Source organism: Rhyacophila brunnea, unplaced genomic scaffold, assembly GCF_057557595.1.
Source record: "Rhyacophila brunnea isolate RB1 unplaced genomic scaffold, BYU_Rbru_1.0 scaffold_24, whole genome shotgun sequence".
Classification (NCBI taxonomy): Eukaryota; Metazoa; Arthropoda; class Insecta; order Trichoptera; family Rhyacophilidae; genus Rhyacophila; species Rhyacophila brunnea.
The window spans coordinates 1,852,659-1,873,546 of record NW_028232904.1 but is presented as its reverse complement, the minus strand read 5'-3'; the positions used below and the strand labels follow the sequence as shown (position 1 = coordinate 1,873,546).

Sequence of the window (20,888 nt, the reverse complement as noted above, 5' to 3'; positions counted from 1 at the left end):
GGAGATTCTATTAGGCCAAGCTGACAGAGCTTGGAGGCAAAACCAAAGTGTCCGGTTAAAAACTGAGAAGTCCAATGGTCTGGAGTCAATCTGGTTACCATGCGCTACTTTATATAAGGAAAAAACAAATGCGTTTGTCTGCCCTTGGAAGAAGTGGTCCATCGCCCCTGCCACGCACGCAGCGCCGTGTCATACACCAGGTCGCGTACAATAACTTTTCGAGCGCACCGGCTCATGGATCCAAGACCTAAAGGCGGCAATATAAAGATACCGCCAACCTCCGCCCTCAGACCTCCGAGCAAAGCGGTCGTGGCTAGGTAGATACTAATGTGTTCTACTACTTGTTTACCAACCCTACAGGAAGTGACATATTCGTACTATGCCGGTCAGTAGCGAAGGGTGGAGGTAGGCTGTTTAGATCCGACATAAATAGTGCACATTAAACTTTTTCAGTCATTCGTATTTGTTTTTATTGAACTAAGACTACAATTTACAGGTGGTGATGGTTAGTTCTTAAAAATCATTCAAACCTTGCTTAAACCAAACCATAATAGTATTAGTATGTTATGGGCGATTCCACAAAATGTTGCACACTTTTTCATTCATACTTATTTGTTTTCGTTGAATTGAGAATATATATTCTTTTTAAATTCATTAAGCCCTGCCTTACCAAACCATAGTAGATAAAAATAATATTCTATCTATAAAATATAAAAAGAACTTTTTATATGCAATGTTTTTAAATTTTCTGTTTAATCATATAAACTTGACTTGACTAGCTTAAACGATCAAAAAATAATTGTATTTGAAATGTCATTTTGACACTCATATTGATTTTCATAGTAACGCACGTATATATTAATAATTTCCTAGCAACCAATAATAGTGGATTGGATTACGGATTTCTTGCGAAATAATTTTTCATACAAAACAGAATTAACTGAAAATGAATTTAATTCTACTTAAAAATGGCTAAAAGTATTTTTAAAAAAATGCATTGGCATCATGTTCTGGTATATTCTAAAAGTTTCAAATGTCTAGCTAGTCGGGAAGTTAATTAAAAATCGATTGCAAGATTTGTACCGGACAAACAACCACCGGACAAATAAGAATACGATCTAATAAAAACGTTGTAATAACTAACAATATATTATGCTTTCATGGTATAATTTTAAATATTTTATGGATAAACGAATATTTTTTGTCTGTTATCTATTTTAACTTATATTAGGCTGGGTGTAATTGAATTTTAAAACTCACAAACACTATCTACATATTGTAGTATCAGTTAAATGAAAACAAATATGTTTTACCGAGAAATTTTAGTGTACACTATTTATGTCGGATCTTAACGGCCTACCTCCACCCTTCGCCACTAGTCTCGACCAAGTAGGGGATCGTCGAGATTTATTACAACGTTTTTATTAGCTCGTATTCTCATTTGTCCGGTACAAATCTTGCAACCGATTTTTAACTAACTTCCCGACTAGCTATACATTTGAAACTTTTAGAATATATCAGAACACGATGCCAATGCATTCTTTTAATACTTTTTGCCATCTTTAAGTAGAATTGAATTCATTTTCAGTTAAATCTGTTTTGTATGGAAAGTTATTTCAGAAAAATCCGTAAAAAGTAAAAGGATATTATTGGTTGCTAAAGGGGTAGTCCTAGCAACTACAATATTAATATATACGAGCGTTACTATGGAAATCAAAATGAAATGTCAAAATGACATTTCAGTATTCTATATTTGTTTCTTTTTTATTTACTTCATATCAAGTACAAGTTTGAGCATATTGAGCATAATAATTCAACAGAAAATTTAAAAACGTTGTATATAAAAAATTCTTATTATCTTGTAATTATTTTATAAAAAAATCTCAAGGATTCCGCCAAATAAACAAAGGTTGGGAATCACTGCTCTGCACTGCGCTAAACCACAGTATTATCGTCATAAATCAAAACTTTTGTTCGGAAGCTATTTTCGTGATTGATAGTTAGTCAGACGAATATTAATCTCTTGATAATTCTGTATAGTGGATGTTAAGTATACTTGTGCAGTTTCTCGTGGAGGAATTCCAAATGAAGACTTGGAGCACGCTTCCACCTCAGCATTTCTCAACGTAGTTAATTCACGGTTGTTTCAAATATCTCTGATGTTAAAACCAGTGACGTTCTCATAAATTGTCTACAATACCAATACAAAAAAGCTAATCTAGATCTTTAAATAACTATTTTTGAAGTTATACTTCTTAAGGCGCGTTTGGAAAATCAGATCAGAGTGTATTTTTGGCGTGTGACACGTAACACATAATTCATTTTTTCACACGAAAAAAATCGCACTCGATTGGATTCGAACACGATTGTTCGGTTATCAGCCGAACGAACTACCTTTACGCCACAATATGATAATGCAATCGTGACGATTATACAGTATAATATTATAGTTTAGAATTGTTCCGTTGCCTAGGCAGCGAATTTATTATTGTCGGCCATTTGCAATTCCTTACGTAAACAAACTATTAAACGTCATAGTGGCAGTTGTTACTTTGAAAATAAAAACAACGATAAATAATTATATTATTTAGTAATATAAGTTAAAGTGTATAGAAATAAACCAACGGCATTCCAATAAGCGGTCCTTTTTCTTGAGTGTCTAATTTAACAAGATAATTTAGAGCTAGTCGAAGAATCTAGGTTATCATAAGTTTTGTTTTTGTTTTGTTACGCCAAAGAAGTATAACTTCTGACTATTAAGACCGAGAGCGTTTGAGGTGGGTTGGTTTGGTATTCAATGTTTGTATTGTCAGTTTTATCTGTCCCGCTCAGGTCTGATCAGATCAGAATTGACTGTAATACATTATATTATCGAAATAGGAATCACGCACACTCTAGTGCACGCCAACTATGGTCTTGGGAAGTTGCTCCTGGGACACTTTTGGCACAAATTTGAAGAGCGCCTTACGTTCGTTACGCCACGGTAAACGTCCGCATAACGGGGGTGGAGCCATGGCGGCTGGTGGAGGGAAAACCCATTTAACAGAAGAGGAAGCTTAAAGCCAGGAAACTCGTCCAGTGGATCTTAAATTATGAGGAAGTTCTTCATGCCCGATGTTTTCGGTCGCATCTTCAGACATCGTCGTACTTGCTTTCAGGCCTTTTCCTGCCATCCAGGAAAGATTGCTCGAGCGAAGACGTTTATTCTGAAACTACGCTATATTAATATCCCACGTGAAGATAATAATATAAGCGCGCCACTGCTTTTAATATGACTTAGTTTGTTTGCATCGACGCCCAGCGCGCGAAGTTGAAAGCGTGCCGGAGGCCATTTTGTAGATTGACAGAGTGCTAACTATTCAACCGGAACTGATCTCAGTTCGGAAACTTCACAATAATTATAACGGCGATAGATCTTCGACGAAGTTTTCAATTCACGGTTTCTATCATCCAGCGAATGTAATTGATATCTGTCGATTATTAATAATAGACGTCTTTGAGAGGAAGGTAAATTTAATAATAGCTATGTCAGATTATTCATCTTTTCAAATGATGGGATATCAAATTCTGTATATTGTTTACTGTTAATTGGTTAATACACAGGTTTTCCATGTGTGCGCCTCTGCGCCTTGAAGTGTGTGGTGGTCAACGACTTCGGGCCTTTTCAGCATTATTTCGACAGTATAAGAATTAGCCGTTTATACTCTGTGAATGGTATTTAGCAGCTTTCCAGGACACCGAAATCCAGTTGGCCAGTTGAACATGCAAGACCGGTTGAATTGTCTTCAGGGATCCACAGCACGTGGCTGAACCAGAACCAACGTCGCCTCTTCACTATAAGTGAGATGAAACGATGCGTTGTTTCGGTTTAGCCGACGATAGTGTAGCTGTAGTATAATAGCGATTAAATATCTATTGTTTAATGTATCAAATTATTATGCAATAATATATTCCCAGCGAATCAATTTCCAGCAAACAACTCTTAGCTAGATCAGCAAGTTGATTGGCGATATTAGATACGGTATATTATTACATCATACCACAGCACATTATATCATTACAGTGTATTAGCCGAATAATCATTTTTCATGGTACGAGTATCATATTTTCTTACGACTGTAATAATAAATAATATTTCACAAGCTACCCGATTTAAAACGCTGACTCTATAATTAGTCCAATATGATTATGTACCAGAATTTTATGTTAATGTATTACTTTTTATTGTATAAATAACGAAGAATAATCTATCTAAATGTCACTCGAATCCAAGTACCTAGCTCGTAACTATCTCAGTAGATTATAATATATGTACTATCATTGTATAATATACTATTGTACCGATACGCTGCTAATAAATCTCACCCTGCTACATCGTAGACTTCATTATCATCATCCTCAACCCACACATCGAATACCACAGTAGTCACCCAATAATAGTGAGAAAATAGAGAAACCTATTAACAATATACGGTATGCTGATGACACTGTGCTGATGGCTTAAAGAGTTTACATCAATTAGTAGAAAGGGTTAATGAGGTCAGCAACGTTTATGGTTCACAAATGAACCTCAAAAAACAAAACTTGTCTAGTATCAAAATAAATATAGTAACACCAAACACCAACACAAGTTTTGTCATTAACAACAAACCAATTTTATTGAAAGTGTGACCCATTATAAATATATAGGTACATGGGTCAGTGAGAAATGGGACCAGTCTCAGGAAATAAAAATTAGAATTGAGATCGCAAAGAGTGCATTTCTCAAGATGAAACGTCTCCTCAGCAATCGAGACCTTAACCTAGGTCTGATGCTGCGTATGATACGTTGTTATATTCTCTCAATTCTTTTCTACGGTATGGAAGTATGGACGCTAAACCAAGAGTTGTCACGTAGAGTTGAAGCTTTGAAGATGTGGCTGTATAGACGCATAAAATTTCTTGGACTGATCGGGTGACAAATGTTGAAGTTCTCAATCGAATGGTAAAGGACTGAGAAGTTTTGCTTACTGTCAAAACCAGGAAACTACAGTACCTCGGCTACATTATGAGAGGACAAAAGTACAGCATTCGCCAACTTTCGTTCAAGGAAAAATCAATGGTAAACATAGCAGAGGACGTCACTGGAGGAGAGGACGTCCACTAAACTGTTCCGGATGCAGATGACAAAGCTAAGTTAGTTTTGATGGTGACCGAACGTCGATGGGTGATGGCACTATAAAAAAATCCCAATAATTCATTTCATCATCAGCCTGAATCTATACACTGCCGAATGAAGGCCTCTCCAAGCTGATTCCACATCTCTCGGTCCTGTGCATTGCGTTGTCACTTACTTCCGCAGGATAAGGACAGAACCAGCGGTCTCTATGTCTACTTTACGGACGTTTTGTACCTCTTGGATACCACTGGATGACTAAATTTGTCCAACAAATCTCCCTTCTTCCAGCTATTCGTCCAGCCCATTTTCATTTGAGGTTTTTAGCAAACTCTATTACATCGCCAAACCCTTGTATGTTCCCTTATCTACTCATTCCTTTTTTTTGTCCTTTCACATTATTCAAAACATGCACCTCTCCATACCACGTTGTGCTACTCTAAGTTCCTGGATCTCTCTTTTACTTAGGGTCCATGTTGCCCAGGCATATGTGATTACGAGAAGCACACACTGGTTGAACATTTTGCGCTTTAGGCACAGTGGGAGGTCACTTATAAGGACATTATTCAGGCGGCCAAAAGTACTCCAGCCTAGCTTTACTCTGCGAACAATTTCATCAAATATACATCCATCTATAGACACTTGTCCCAAATAGATGTAGTTTCGAGCTGAGTGCCATTGATGAGGATCTCTTTTTGGCCCGCAAAGCTGTTGAACATGACTTTCGTTTTTGTTATATTTATTTTCATTTAATTTCTCCCATTTATTATATTATTTATTTTTCTTTGTTTAGTAGGCATTTAGTTGTGGCTTTAAAAACAGTATTTTTGACTTAATTACTTATAAATACGTGGTTGCATATTTTAACCCCTCTGTCTGAAAATCTGTAGATATTTTTTTGTACGAATAACGTTTTGGATCCCAGTTTTTTGATGAATTGATATTTTTTTATGAGAGCTTTTTTCGAATTCCTTTTTGATTGAGAATTATTAACGAGCTTTTGCATTTTGTAACCTGGCGTGACGTCATCTTGCATGGTATTACCATGGTCATTTATTTCTATGTACTAAAATTATTATTAATGTTATGCAATATATATTATTATTTATTTGTGGTAACGTACACAGTGAAGCGAAGCGGCAAAGGAATGCGACAAACGACAAAGCGATGTGCGATGCCATTTGTCTTTAATATGCCAGCAGTGGAATAATATTGAATAACTGACCTAATAATAATATTTATAACTGGCGCGATGTCCGCCTCTAAAAACAACAGCAACGCATAATATATTCTATACACAAGACCGCTTTCGTCCGCTACGGCAGCTATCTATGGTAGATTTGTATCAAAGTATTAGCACTTATTGTAACAATTATTATAACAAGTTAGCTATATAAACAGTCAAAACTGTAATCACTCTAAAATTTACCACAGCCAATAGAGGTGCTGTTAAAACATAGCACGTGTTGTAACAATTATAACTAGCCGCCGCATAGCACAAGTGGGGGTGGGGCTGATAGGGCCTGGGCTCATGGGGAGCCAGACGTGGTGAGTCGACCAAATAAGTAAGATAAACACACATCATAAATTTTCTCGAATAGTAAAAAAGCCGCCTGCGGCGTTATTTTCCTTTAATAATGATTATATTTTGAAATATCTGATTGTGCGATGTAATTTTGAATTGTGTCATTACTTGATAATTAATACATAAGTAGAGTGGATACATATTAAAAATACCCTTAATTTTACCGTGAACACCATTTGAAAAACACTACTGTAGAGCATCACACTGCCTTTATCCTTTGCGATAGGTAGGGGCGCGACAAAGATCCTAGCCTTGGGGCCCGCTTCAAGATGTGGGGGCCATACAATTAACTTATTGTAATTGTTACAATAAGTGCTAATACTTTGATACAAACCTATCCTAGATAACTGCCATAGCAGCCGAAAGCAGTTTTGTGTATAGAATAGATACGCTGGAACAGATTCACCAAATGTAAGTCCTAAACATAGAATCAATAGACTAAGCGAGTAACTAATTTTATAGTCTTGGACAATTTGTCCAATGGAGAGCTTTCTTCACGTCTTGATCACACTCGGCATTGTCCGTTCTCGATTTGATTCGTCCATTTGAAGGAGCTTCTTCTGCAGTATTTATTGATTACTGCAGCAAGAAAATCGTGTTGATTAACTGGTGTGACATCTTTGATTTTACATTACTGAGAAATATCTCAAACCCACACTGGTGACATAAATGTTAACCACATTACGTTTACTTAATACATGAACTTTGTCGCTTTATTTTACCGCTCCGCTTCAGTTTGTATGTCTCCTTACAGTTTTTTCATTGAGACAGCCAAAGTTTGCATATCGTTATGACGTCAGTGATATCAAACCACTCCTTAACATAATTTAAATAAAATTATGTGGAATTCATCTGTCTCAATGATTAAAGTGTAGTAATGAATATTTGTATTTTAAAACCCTGTAAAAATAACAATACGTAACTTATTTAATTTGAGTTTTCTACTAAATCGGTTCAAGACAATGAATACGTTGAATCTTTCAGGCAGATAACGTGTTATGTCACTATACGTTGACAAAACCGATTAACTTCGCAGCGTACCTATTGTCTTGAGTGGCTTTACCACGTTATTACTTGCGATTTTCATTTTTATTATGGTTACATGTAAGTTGTACGTATGCAGTTCATTGTGGAACACTTATCCGTGCGCTGCAGTAGGTGAAACATGAGTTCGTATAACATTTTATCAAATGACAAGTTCTTCGTTGAACATTTCACCGTGGAATACATTTGTACGTATCTTACAAAATGTGGCGATAGTATGCAAATAGTACTGTTCCAATTAGATTAACCGTAAACTTACCTAACCTAACCTAACCTAACCTAACCTAGTAAAGACATCTCATAAAATTCGCCACATGTTGTAGCATACATACAAATATACTCCACAGTGAAATGTTCAACGAAGAACTCGTCATTTGATTAAATGTTACACGAACTCATGTTTCACTTACTGCGGTGCACGAATAAGTGTCCTGCGGTGAACTGTTTACATACAAATTTCCGGATACCTGTTATTATAACTCATTTTGCAGTATTCATTTTGTACAAGATTTCGCGTATTGTACATACGTTTGCGTTGTAAACACTCGTAGCTAAAATGCGTTAAACGCAACAGCGAATTTTTTACTAATTCCGCATTATCGTTATAAAACGTTGTGAAATATAATACAAAATCGCTAGATTAACATTAGTAGAAAACCCAATGACTAAGACAGTGGAATAATATTTTTTAGTGAAATCTCACGTAATGTAAGTAATTGTTTGGGCCAATTATGGTGGCGCTAATCCCATACAAATTCCTTACCCACCTCCCTCAATGATTGTTGTCATCCAGGCATTTTAATCAATAATAATTAACAAATGACTGTACGACCGTGTTTGTAAAAGTTCAGTTATCTTCAGACCATCAAAGCGTAAAGACTTGCACTAGTTTGAACCATAGCGCCATTAAAAAAGTACTTCAATTATGATTTACGATTCGTCCAATGCCGCATCAATCACCGTAATTCATAAACAATCACAAACTAATTGGTTACATGTAAATTGTACGTAAAACATTTCACCGTGGCACAGTTCGCCGTGAGCTTTCTTATCTCAAATTTTATTAGATTGAATATGAAAGTTAAGGTACAGTTCGGTTATCAGGAATACAGCGGAAAACACATTTCGAAAATAGCCGATATACTGGATTATTTGTTAGGTTAACCTAACCAAACCTAACCTAACCTAACCTTACCTAACCTAACCCAACCTAACTTAACCTAAACTAACCCAAACTAACAAATAATCCAGTATATCGGCTATTTTCAAAATGTGTTTTCCGCTGTATTCCTCATAGCCGAACTGTACCAAAATTAATTCAATTTTCATAGCTGATTTTGGCAGAATTCCTGAATTCAAAAATGGAAACCTAACCTAACCTAACATAACAAAGAATCCAGTATATCGGCTATTTTCAAAATTTGTTTGCTGCTAACTTCCTGTAAAGTGTAAACCGACAAGAACCGTATTTTATTTAAACATGAATTTTATGTCAGTACTATACGACCCAAAGAGGTTGGACGGCGAACTGCATACGTACAAGTTTACGGACACAAAACTAATTACCCACCCATCCGTTACAAGTACAGTGTAACTATGAGGGTTGTCGTACTAGTTGTGTGTGTGGGAACACGGTGCCAGCCCAGCGTGCCCACTAGATCAACAGCAAAGGTTAGTGCCTGTATTGAATCCCTGTATATCCCTCTCCCCCCAGCATCCAAAACATCCCCTTTCCTACAGTCTACTAAAAAGCGCCGCCAGTAATATTTATTTCCAAGCATTAAATTTAAATCGTATGTTTGATATTCATTAAGTGAGCAATTTCGCATAAAAAAATATTCCACATAATTTACCGACCGTGTAAAATATTTTTTTTATTAAAATAATAAATAATTGAAAATTAATTGATTTCTTTCCCACTTTTATACATTAAAAATATCAACACCTTCTTCTCTTTTCTTACAGTACTTTTTGAAATTCGGCTTATTTTTTCCACGTTAATTTCTTTTTATAAGTGCTTATGAAGCCAGTTTTTACTTATTAATATTTTTATAATAATTCTAATACGTCTTTTTGATATCGAATTTATATTATTTTCTTTCGTAAACACACCGAATCTGTCAGAAAATTAAGTTGTGTACAGGTAGATAGGATAATAATATATTGGCTGCAACCAGGCTGTTAAAGTGCTTTATTAGCTTTTGCATTTTACAATAGTTATACTTAATAATTAAAATAAATAACAAGTAGATTGTAACTAGATTGTAAAATATCACACATGTCCCCTTAAGCACTGAAAAACTTACTTTTACACTCGGTTACATAAAATTTTATATGTTACCAAAAACACATTTATGTAAAAAAAAATATTAACAAACCTCTTAATTTTCTGGCTGATTGTGATTATGGTATCTATATAATGAAAGTGAATGAATAATAATTTTAAAAAAAGAACACCAAGAACATCTATCCCATAACAAGTATTGTCGGTACTAATTTTATTATAACGTTTTGTAAGAGGTAAAACACACTATGTGCAATATTTTAACTAAGCATTTAATGAGTTTTACCTTTTATGATAAAAAATAGTTATTTCAGAATGTTAATTGACAATAATTCATAATTTTTCGCGCGAAAATATTTTTTCTAGTGTTTTCAAATTATGTATGTCCAATGAAATATTGTTACATTCTTAAATCACGTGAATTATTCGTTGAATAAAGCAAATAGTTTAATAAATTAATTTTCAAGCACTAAACTCTTAGACTCAAAAAGTCAGTGTAAGGCCTTATCCAGATGGTGTGATTTGACTCGCGCGTAAAAACACGTATTACACGCAAGTACATGTGACCTCATTGAGCCGTCCACATTTTTATACTCGCAACGTATCACCTCTCACACGCGGTCGAGTCACAGATGACTTTCATTGACCCATCCACGTGCACTCGTGTCGATACACGCGTCATCTGGGCAAGCTCTAACAGAAAAATTGTAAAATATAATAAAAAAAAAAATATGTAGAATTTTCTTAAATGTTTGGAACCACAATTTAATAAATTAAGTATTATAATAATGGTTTATTGGATAATACACTAGTATATTTTTTTTAATTAGAATCGACTACTTGTTTTGTGATATATTTAAAAGTATTTCTAATAACGAGTGCTTAAGTCAGACAACGTTATCTACAAAAAGTGTTTTTTTTTTTTTGAGATAACGTTATTTTACATTTACGGCTACATGATAGTCAAACAACGTTATGTCAATCTTTTCTAATTTCTTATTAAATCGTCCGTAAAGTTTAACGCTAATTACATAAGTTACCCTTGTTTTCATATATTTTTAAAACTATCTCTATAAATTTTAACATCATCATAAGCAAGATAAATGTACAATACACAATAAATTATAAAATATTAACATTAGGTTTTAAATAAACATTTCCCTTGTTAAGTTACAAGAATCTAAAATAACGATTTTTGGCTCTCCTGTAAAGTTGCACTTTTGTAGATAGTGTTGTTTGACACTAAGTCCTCGATAAGTACTACAATACAATAATGATACATTTCTGCTTAAATCTGTCTTTCACGTTTTTTAGATCTTACCCTGTTTTTCCCTATCAACTGCTCTGTAGTGTCATTGTTACAAAGAAACTTCTTACTTATAAATAATACTAATTGACTGCTAATAATAAAAAGGGAATGGTACTTAGAAACTATTGTATTCCGTGAGTTTATATCGATTTAAGGTGTTATTATGCTAATATTATTTGTGTATTAGATTAGTACCTACATATCTATTAATACAGTTTTACAAGATAAAAGGACATAAGTTACAATAAATTTAGATATAAATATTATTTAAAAATCGAACTCTTTTATAAAATATCATTGCATATTGCATTTTAAAAATAGAACACGAAATTCTTTTGAGTTCAGGAAAAGGGACACAAGCCATAGGTACTTTGATTCAATTTAAAAAAACGGAGAAAAGTGATATTATCTTAGTATCTATAATAAATTGTTCTTTTTATTTAATAAAACGCCTTTTTTTGCAGTACTTATTCCACTTTTAATCAATAGATTAGGACCGGTTTCGTCCACCTCAGAGGGACATTTTGAGACAATTGAAAATGTCCCTCTGAGGCGGACGAAACCGGTCCTAATCTATTGATTAAAAGTGGAATAAGTACTACAAAAAATGCGTTTTATTAAATAAAAACAACAATACAATGCATTTCCACCATGAATTGACAGTTAACAAAATAAAAGAAATGTATAATAAATATTGTAAAATAATGGTGACCTTCCTCCCTTATTTATATTACAGCAGGGCTATTTTAAATAGTTAACACGGTAGCACGTTTCCGTTATTTTTATTGCTCCAAATTAATACGGATATCACTCGAAACAATCCTTTAAAAAAGCGATTATCTACAATAATAATTGTTAACACTCGGCACTGAATATTACTTGATTTAAAATTCATCCTATTAAAATCAAGTAAGACGTGTTAACTGTGCTACTGAATGACATTTGACAGCTCGCGGTTAACGCGGTCATGAGCGGCCGTGTTAAAAAATATCACGCCTGACAGTTAACTTCCCGGGATAATTTTATTATTAACTGCCTGAATACGACATATCGTATTTATCACTTTTTTATTTGTTTTGGAGTTAAAATTAAAAATCGTTTAATGATATTATGTTAGAATCAATAGCCATGCTATGAGTTAGTTGTTATTTTGACTCGTTTCCCTTCTCCGCACTACATTAATAATGATAAATAATAAGTTATGTCAACATGTCTCCTTTTATCTTGCTGTTATATTCCTACTGTTTAAGTAATATTTTAAGTAATTTCTATATTGAATGAAAGGTAGTAAATGAATTATTATAAATACACACGTAAAAGAATTTAAAACAAAAACATCAAAGTATTTTCTCTATAGACATAATATTCCATTCTCAATTTATATCGTCTATTTTGTGACAGTTAAAAATATTTTAATAATTCAGATGGCACTAAAGATCGCAGTCTGGGGGTTGCTTCAGGATGTTGGAGTCATTAAGTACCTGCACATATTAAGTCTATCATTTAATTTCGACAAAAACACGGTATTTTTGAGAGCAGATCAGGTGCAAAAAAAAATATTATGTTTTTTTTTTAATTCTCGTACGTTTTCATTCATGTCGAATTTACTGCCAAAAAATATCCGCAACGCGTCAAAATCTGCGGATGGCGCTCGAGAGCGAAATAGCATGCAGAATAATTAAAGAGGGAGATGCAAGGCGTGCCGAAACAATAATGGCAGGTGAAATGTTAATTATTCATTTTTATTGCATACACTTTGCAGGTTTAAATGCCCCCCTCATGCCAAAGCTCGCTTCGAATCTGACGTACGCCTTTCGCTGAGGGGGCTTCGAGATTAAACACATAAAAAAACCTTTTTTTTTTAATTAACGTAGAATTGTATTTGGTTCGTATGATCAAGTAACAAAAATCCAGCATGATTTTTGATGCTGTAAATACTATTTTAGACCCGTCGTAATAAAATACACATATATGTAGAATTAATCAAATTAATATAAAATATATAAATAGATATTTTCATTAAAATCATTCATCTGTACCAGTCAGTGGTGGCGAATCAATAGTATACGTGCCACGTTAACCCAGAAGCGACCAAAGGCTTCATTGAAGCCAGAAATCATATTTTACAATGTTTTTCTTAGCTCGTATTCTTATTTGTCCGGTGGTTCATTGTCCGGTACAAATCTTGCAATCGATTTTTAACTAACTTCCCGACTAGCTAGACATTTGAAAATATTTCAAAACACGATGCCAATGCATTTTTTTAATACTTTTAGCCATCTTTAAGTAGAATTAAATTCATTTTCAGTTAATTCTGTTTTGTATTAAAAGTAATTTCGACACCATTATTGGTTGTTAGGGGGTCTGGGGTCCTAGCAACTAAATTATTTATATATACGTGCGTTACTATGGAAATCAATATGACATATTGTCAAGTACAAATTTTTTTGATCGTTTAAGCTATTCAAGTCAAGTTTATATGGTTCAACCAACGACATTATTAATGAACAACGCACTCAGTACAGTAGCTAGCAAGTAAATTCGCGCATAGCGACATTCGCACATGTCTAGGTAGACGTCACGTGACCAAATTTCTCAATTTCTATTATGCGATATCACGCATCGGGAATTTTTAGCAATATCACCTTTATTGTAATGGCATTAGAACAGTGTTTCTAGTATCAATGTTCATTTGAGCGAGCGATATTGATATTAAAATATGAATTATACCATTCGGCAGACCCGACAAAAAGCATCAGGAATTTACAGCAATATCACCTTTATTGTAATGGCATTAGAACAGAATATGCTATTCGGCAGACCCGACAAAAAGTGAGTGTCATTTTTTTCCAGATGCTTCGTCCATATTAATGTCATTGGGTTCAACAGAATTTAAAAACGTTGTATATAAAAAGTTCGTTTTATCTTGTTATTATTTATAATCTATTTTTTTAATTGTTGTTTTAGTTTTTGGCACGTGAGTATAAAAAGGGACTTATCTGATATAATCTATGCAGATATAGCTTTTTTATGAGAGATATGAAAGTCAAAAGAGTTGACTAGAGTCATAACTCACCTACTCCAATCGAGTTTCGAGATAATCTCAAAAAATCACCAGAGCACTGTTTTTTGTAATTAGAAGAAAGGTATTGAACGCCCTTGAATATTAATGATGAGTCGATTTACATTATTTTTTTTAAATATATATATATATATATATATATATATATATATATATATATATATAATTCTTCTAAGGTTGCAGACACACAGCACACTTTGAGAAATAGAGCTCCCTGATTAGTTAGAAAGGCGTTGATTACAGAACTCACGTTATTCATTGAAAAATGTGACTTTTTTCACATGGTTTAAAGTGACTTTTGATAGCCAACTATTTTTCTTTATATAGATTAATTAATGCATTTAAATCACTTGATAGATTTAACTCAAATATGACAAAATGTGAGTTATGACTCTAGGCGACTCGTAGATCATGACTTAGTTGCTGTAAGTCATTTTACATTCCAGATTCAGGTGTAATAAGTTTCACACCTGTGTGCTAAGATTAATTTTCTAATACTGTAGTGACCATAACAGTATAAACCAGAAACCCAAATTTTCTATAGTTACCCAGTTACCGTTCTTGAATCGCTAGAAGTGTTGTAATAAACAAATTCCGTAAAAATAAATAACAATACGATAATATTATTATTTTAGTAATGGCCGGGTCTATATTTGGAACAAATGCATGGACCTAAAAGGTTCGGAAAGTGGCTATAGATAGATTCACCAGTATAAGTTGTCCACTAAGTGAGGGCGCCACATGCTAACATTTGACAAATCATTTCATACATTTTATACAGTGGTGAGCTTAGTTCTAAAAAATTCAAACACCTGACGATTGATGATGGTGGGCATCCATTTTCGTCAAAAAACTGTTTAAGTTTAACTAATATTTATATCGTTCAATGAAAAATGAAACCGATATAGTTATTTTATAAATGTGTAAAAGTTACCATATATGAATATAAGCATTTAGCAAACATAATAACCAAGTTTATATTTCTTTTGACACTTATGACGTATTTCCAATAAGAAATAACAGTAAAGAAAATTAATAAAAAGTTATGTACTATCACACCCTCTATTAATTTTGGTTCGAAATATATATCGATAGATGAGATTCATTTAATTTTCCCACATGTTGTCGTTTTTTTTTTTGTTGTATTGGATAATACCACAGCTGCATTTCGGCTTCCTCCTTCGCGCCCACAACAAAGTTATTAATTTTTTGCACTGGCAATCTCGTGGGAAATTTATTTTCCACGTATTGGCAAGCTGAGAATATCGCAGGCCATCGGGTAAATCCCTTGAATAAAATAATAGCAAGTCTTGCCAGTGATGATACAATGATTAAATAATAAATTACGATACGATGCATCAATACTGCAGTGCTAGAAACATCCGCATTACGTAAAATAAGTTTGTATCAAACATACACTATAACCATCTAATTCTAGATCAACGACGGCGAACCTTTTCATGCTTACATGTCAAAATATTCTTATGGCATGTCAATGTCTAATATCGGGGGTAAATTGTAAATTAGAAATGTGCCTATTAGCAATATTATTTAATTATTATAAATTTGGAAATGGGTACATATCGAGGGTATACTGACAGAACGCATTAACTCAATTTTTGCTGTTTTCTGTTTTAAATGCCAAAATGTATACAATTTTACGCTCTACGTCCTGGTAAAACGCATAAGAGCATGGGATATAATGGTGAGAAAATAGAAACATTATTAAATCTTATTGCTATTTTTTTATTCTGATAGAAAGCATGATAATGACCTAATGAGTTCTGCGTATACAAAATACAGGACTTGTAACATGTCGTATATTGTGTTTACCATAAAGGTTAGTCTTTATAATGTAGAAAAAATGTTTTTAAATCATAAAAAATCTACGTGGGAGAACGCTTTGAAAAAAAAAATAATGTCCTTTTTGCGATTATCTCAGAACTTGTTTTAATGACTTAATGCTTTCTGTCAGTATACCCTCGATATTTTTTATTTCCACCCTGATGTCCCCATAAAGTAAAAATGTTACAATTTTAAAAGTGATATTTGTGCTTATACAATTAAAAAATTTTACCGGTTAAACACGCAAATTTATTATTAATTTAATTTAATAAAACATATTTTTTTATAGTATCTACTTTTTCCACTTTTAATAACTAAATCTGGACTGGTTTCATCCACCTCAGAGGAACATTTTCAACTAAATATTTTTCCCTCTGAGGCAGACGAAACTGGTCCAGATTTATTTATTAAAAGTGGAAAAAGTACCTACCTACTATAAAAATGTTGCGTTATATTAAATTATATTAATAATACAATGGATTTCCACCAAGAATTATTGACAGTTAACACAATAAAAGAGATGCATATTTATTAGAAAAACCACAATAAATACTATATTTCTGAATTCACAAGTATAAATTATTATAACCACCCAAAAATACCATGTTGGCGAAAAAACTGATGACGAACGATTTACATCCTACTGTCATGCATTTACAACTAGAACCAATAACCACCCAAAACCATTTACTGGTGACAAACCATTTAAACCAAATCGACTGTGTTTAGGAAAAAGGATGTAACCCTCGATTTTTCGAAAAGTGCTTTTATTAGATATTAACAATGTATACAACTAAATACACGTTCTGTAAAAATGTAAGCCGCAAATTCTGAACTTTTATCTAAATTCTGGTTTTAATTGAGCTTTAATTAAGTTCTGATTTAAGGAAAAAAGCATTTACCCTCAATTTTAATGATTTTTCTGTAATAATTTCTTTAATTATTATTAGATCAAAAAGATATTACACCAAATCATCAATCATCTTGCACCCAATCTCTGTGCCTATTTTTTTTTATTAATATTAAACCAAAAAATTTTTTTGCGTCTCCTGTAAAAATTGTTCTGTGAGGGTTACGCCCTTCTTCCTAAACACGGTCGAAATACTTGTTCATATTAGGTATTATAATGACGACCGTCCTGCCAACATAAGCGAAATATTGCTTAGGGATATTCGATAGGTGAACTTATGCTACATCTGGAATGAATATCTTGAAAAAACATTACTCCTAACATACGCCTTGCATCTTCTTCTTTAATATTTATTCTTGACGCATGTACCAATTCTATTAAGCTGCAGATAGACATGTACCGAAAAGCGATAAACTATACCAGAACAAACCAATAGCATTATTTAATTCTAATATGGCTTAGGGCTACGATACACGCGATGTAATTCGCAACAAATTAGCGCAAACTGTTAGGAATTAAGCAAGTCTGCGTCGATTTGAACCGCCTCATATTTTGGCTCTTAGATACTCGACAACCTGGAGGAAAAGTTGTGATTATATTCAGGTGCACGTCGCGTACTGTCACGGCGACAAATTTAGTCTATGGTTTCGTCATTTTGCAGAATATTTTGAACGATTACCACCTCTGTAAATTCAATAATGGAGAGTGCCGAGTCGAATGTATTAGTATTTTGAATCATTATTCATTATTCATTCTAATTTCAATTAGTAATTATAATAGTTTCTACGTGTGCGTATGTTAAAATTACTTGCGATATTATATCCATAGATAATATTATGAACAGAACCCAACCAGCATACTATAGATAATAGACAACATTCTTATATAAAATACATAGTGCCAACCTCTAAAAATAAAAAACACGCAATTTTTACATGAATCGAAAAAGCGTCCATTGACTCATGCAGTGCAGTACAACGCGAGGTGACCTCATTGTTGTACTGGTGATTTCGGCAGATTTTGCTAACTGACACTGTTCGTTTAAAGGTTCAACGGTGCTACGGGATAGCATCAGTCTGATTTTTCCCTTATCGGCAGCTTACTGTGACGTCACGTGATAGTACGCGACGTGCATCTCAATATAATCACATCTTTGTTATGTTACCTACGTTGTTCGGCTCACGTCTATCTGCAGTTTGAAACTGAATGGAATAATGACACCAAATAAGGTTATTCGCTGATATAGCCATTGTAAAATGTTGATTTGTGTAATACAGGAAATAGGCGTACCGCATCTGTTCGGTCGGTGGGGTACTCTGACCTATTTGTGCTCAGCAAAAAGGATATGTGGGACGTGCTTAAGGAGTATCCTGCAGCGAGGGTACGTCTGGAAGCCATAGCCGTTAAGAGGCTGGAGAAATACAAAAAGGCGCCGCTCGAAAAAGGTAAGATAGTCCATGTCATTTCATTCATTCACATTGATGCTATTTTGGTCTCGACATTCAAAATAGGTTTTAAAAAACAACCAAGAGTACCAACTGCATGCTCATTCATAAACTAAGTGGAAAACCCATCCAAGGATGTACGAAAAGTTGATAGGTAGATACCTAATTTCACCATGATTTTTTACGACTACAAATGAAAATGTTGTAGTATCATTTCTACAATAAAAAAATCATTCAAAATGTCTTCTAAAACCTACCAATAAACCTAGTGCGTGCGTTACACAATGTTACCAATAATTTTAAGCCGTTTCGCACATCTAAACTCGTCTGCGACACGTCGAAAATGTCGATGTAATTTTTTGTTGGTCTTCATAACACAATATAATTTAATCGAACGGACCTCAGCACACTGCTGGAATGCGATATTTTAGTTTGAAAAAAAAACACATGCGAAGCTATTCTACACACAAGGTGTCTATCGACGGTAATTGATGTATCATTTTTATGTATTAAGGAGGTTAATTATTGTTAGGTACAATAAGTTAACTGTCTAAACCAGTGGTCTCCAAACTCAACTACGTAAGCTACTTTCAGAAATTGAAATTGTCTAGTGAGCTACTTATACATATTCCTTCTTTATAATTATTTATCATCGTCCTTTATCGTACCATACATAATATTATTATATTACTTAAAATAAATTAGGGCTTCGGACTTCCAATAAAACATGAAATGCGTTCTTTAATTATTTATTTATAAACATAATCATAATTAAAAAATATTTTGCAATAAGTGAGATTAAAAGTAAAAATAATTAGTGAAAAGACAATTTTTTCAATTATTCTCGGTGAGTATCTTGTCACCCCCACCCGAATGCAATTATCAAGATGTAGGCGGCTCTCATGATGCAGTGCGTAAAGCGCTGGCCTTCCACCCGAGAGTTCTGGGTTCGATACCCGGTGAGGACACAATATTTATATGTTATTCTCAGAGCCTGGGTGTTTGTGATTGTTCAAAATTACTAACAAACACATTGTACGAAAAATCAAGGAGATGGTTATTAATAATTCAAAAAAAAACCTAACCTAACAAATAATCCAGTATATTTTTCAAAAAAATTTTGCCACTGGTTTCCTTTAAACCGACAACAACCGTGTTTTATTTAGACATGAATTTTATCTCAGTACTACACGACTCAAAGAGGTTGGACGGTCTTTAATATACAACCATAATATATTCCCGATAGAAAATTTCACGGTGAAGTGTGATACAGCGAACTGCATGCGTACAAATTTCTGGACACTAGAACTTACAATCAGTTTCCACGTTATCATTGCATATTAGTTTAAAAAAATATTTCATAGTGTGAACATAATATTACGTTTGTATCAACCGTTCAATTCAGTTCGTGTATGCCAGGCATGGCCCCACATCTAGAAGCGGGCCCCCAGGCCTTGATCTTTGGCGGGGTCCCTACCTACCACTAAGGTTAAAGGCAGTCTGCTGCTTCTAAATGGTGAATAAAAATTCAGTGTATTTTTAGCGATTTTAAATACATTATGGAGAACACACAATAACCGCAGGCGACTTTTTTACTATTAGAGAAAATTTAAGATATCAATTATGTTATCGACCCGCTACGCTGGGCCCCTGGGCTAGAGCCCTGTCAGCCCCCTCCCCCCTTGTGGGGGCCATGTTGCCAGGCCTTATACGTAGAAATATTTGATGAATTATACCGGTAAAAATATAAAAAAAAAAAAAACAGTATTAGATATAGATACATCTAGACGCCACCCATTGCATTGCTAAATGAAGCTGCGTGCTGTGGGTTTGGTTTGTGGGCGAGCGAACGCATTCGTACACAAATGTTTGAGACCATAGACCATTTCGCTAGTGCTCGCACTACACGCTCAGAATTAAAATATAATTTTCTATTTCTTTTGGTAGGTATATAGTATTTTTAAGCAGTCAAAATGCAACCATTAGGTGGTCACTGATATTAAAATATATAATAATATACAAATAAATTATAACGAACATGACCAACTTACCTATGACACGTAATACCATCTTCTTGCTTATCAGTATGGTTACCACATTTAAAAACAATACACGGAACCATCTTTTCTACTTAATTAACTAAAAATATTTACCACTGACTTTATGTTTAACACAAAAAATATCAATTTTAGCAACACGCGCTCGCAGGTTATCGACGCTTAGCTATGC

The 20,888-nt window shown here is 33.8% G+C and overlaps 1 protein-coding gene across 1 annotated transcript in view; it reads left to right on the top strand.

The window, feature by feature from the left end:
* Positions 1 to 20,888, top strand: part of LOC147068877 (cyclic nucleotide-gated channel alpha-3) — a 590,082-nt gene that overhangs the window by 555,959 nt on the left and 13,235 nt on the right. The window contains exon 12 of the mRNA XM_085951461.1: positions 18,492 to 18,659. Within this exon, the coding sequence (XP_085807587.1) occupies positions 18,492 to 18,659 (168 nt within the window). The remainder of the gene's footprint in view (positions 1 to 18,491; positions 18,660 to 20,888) is intronic.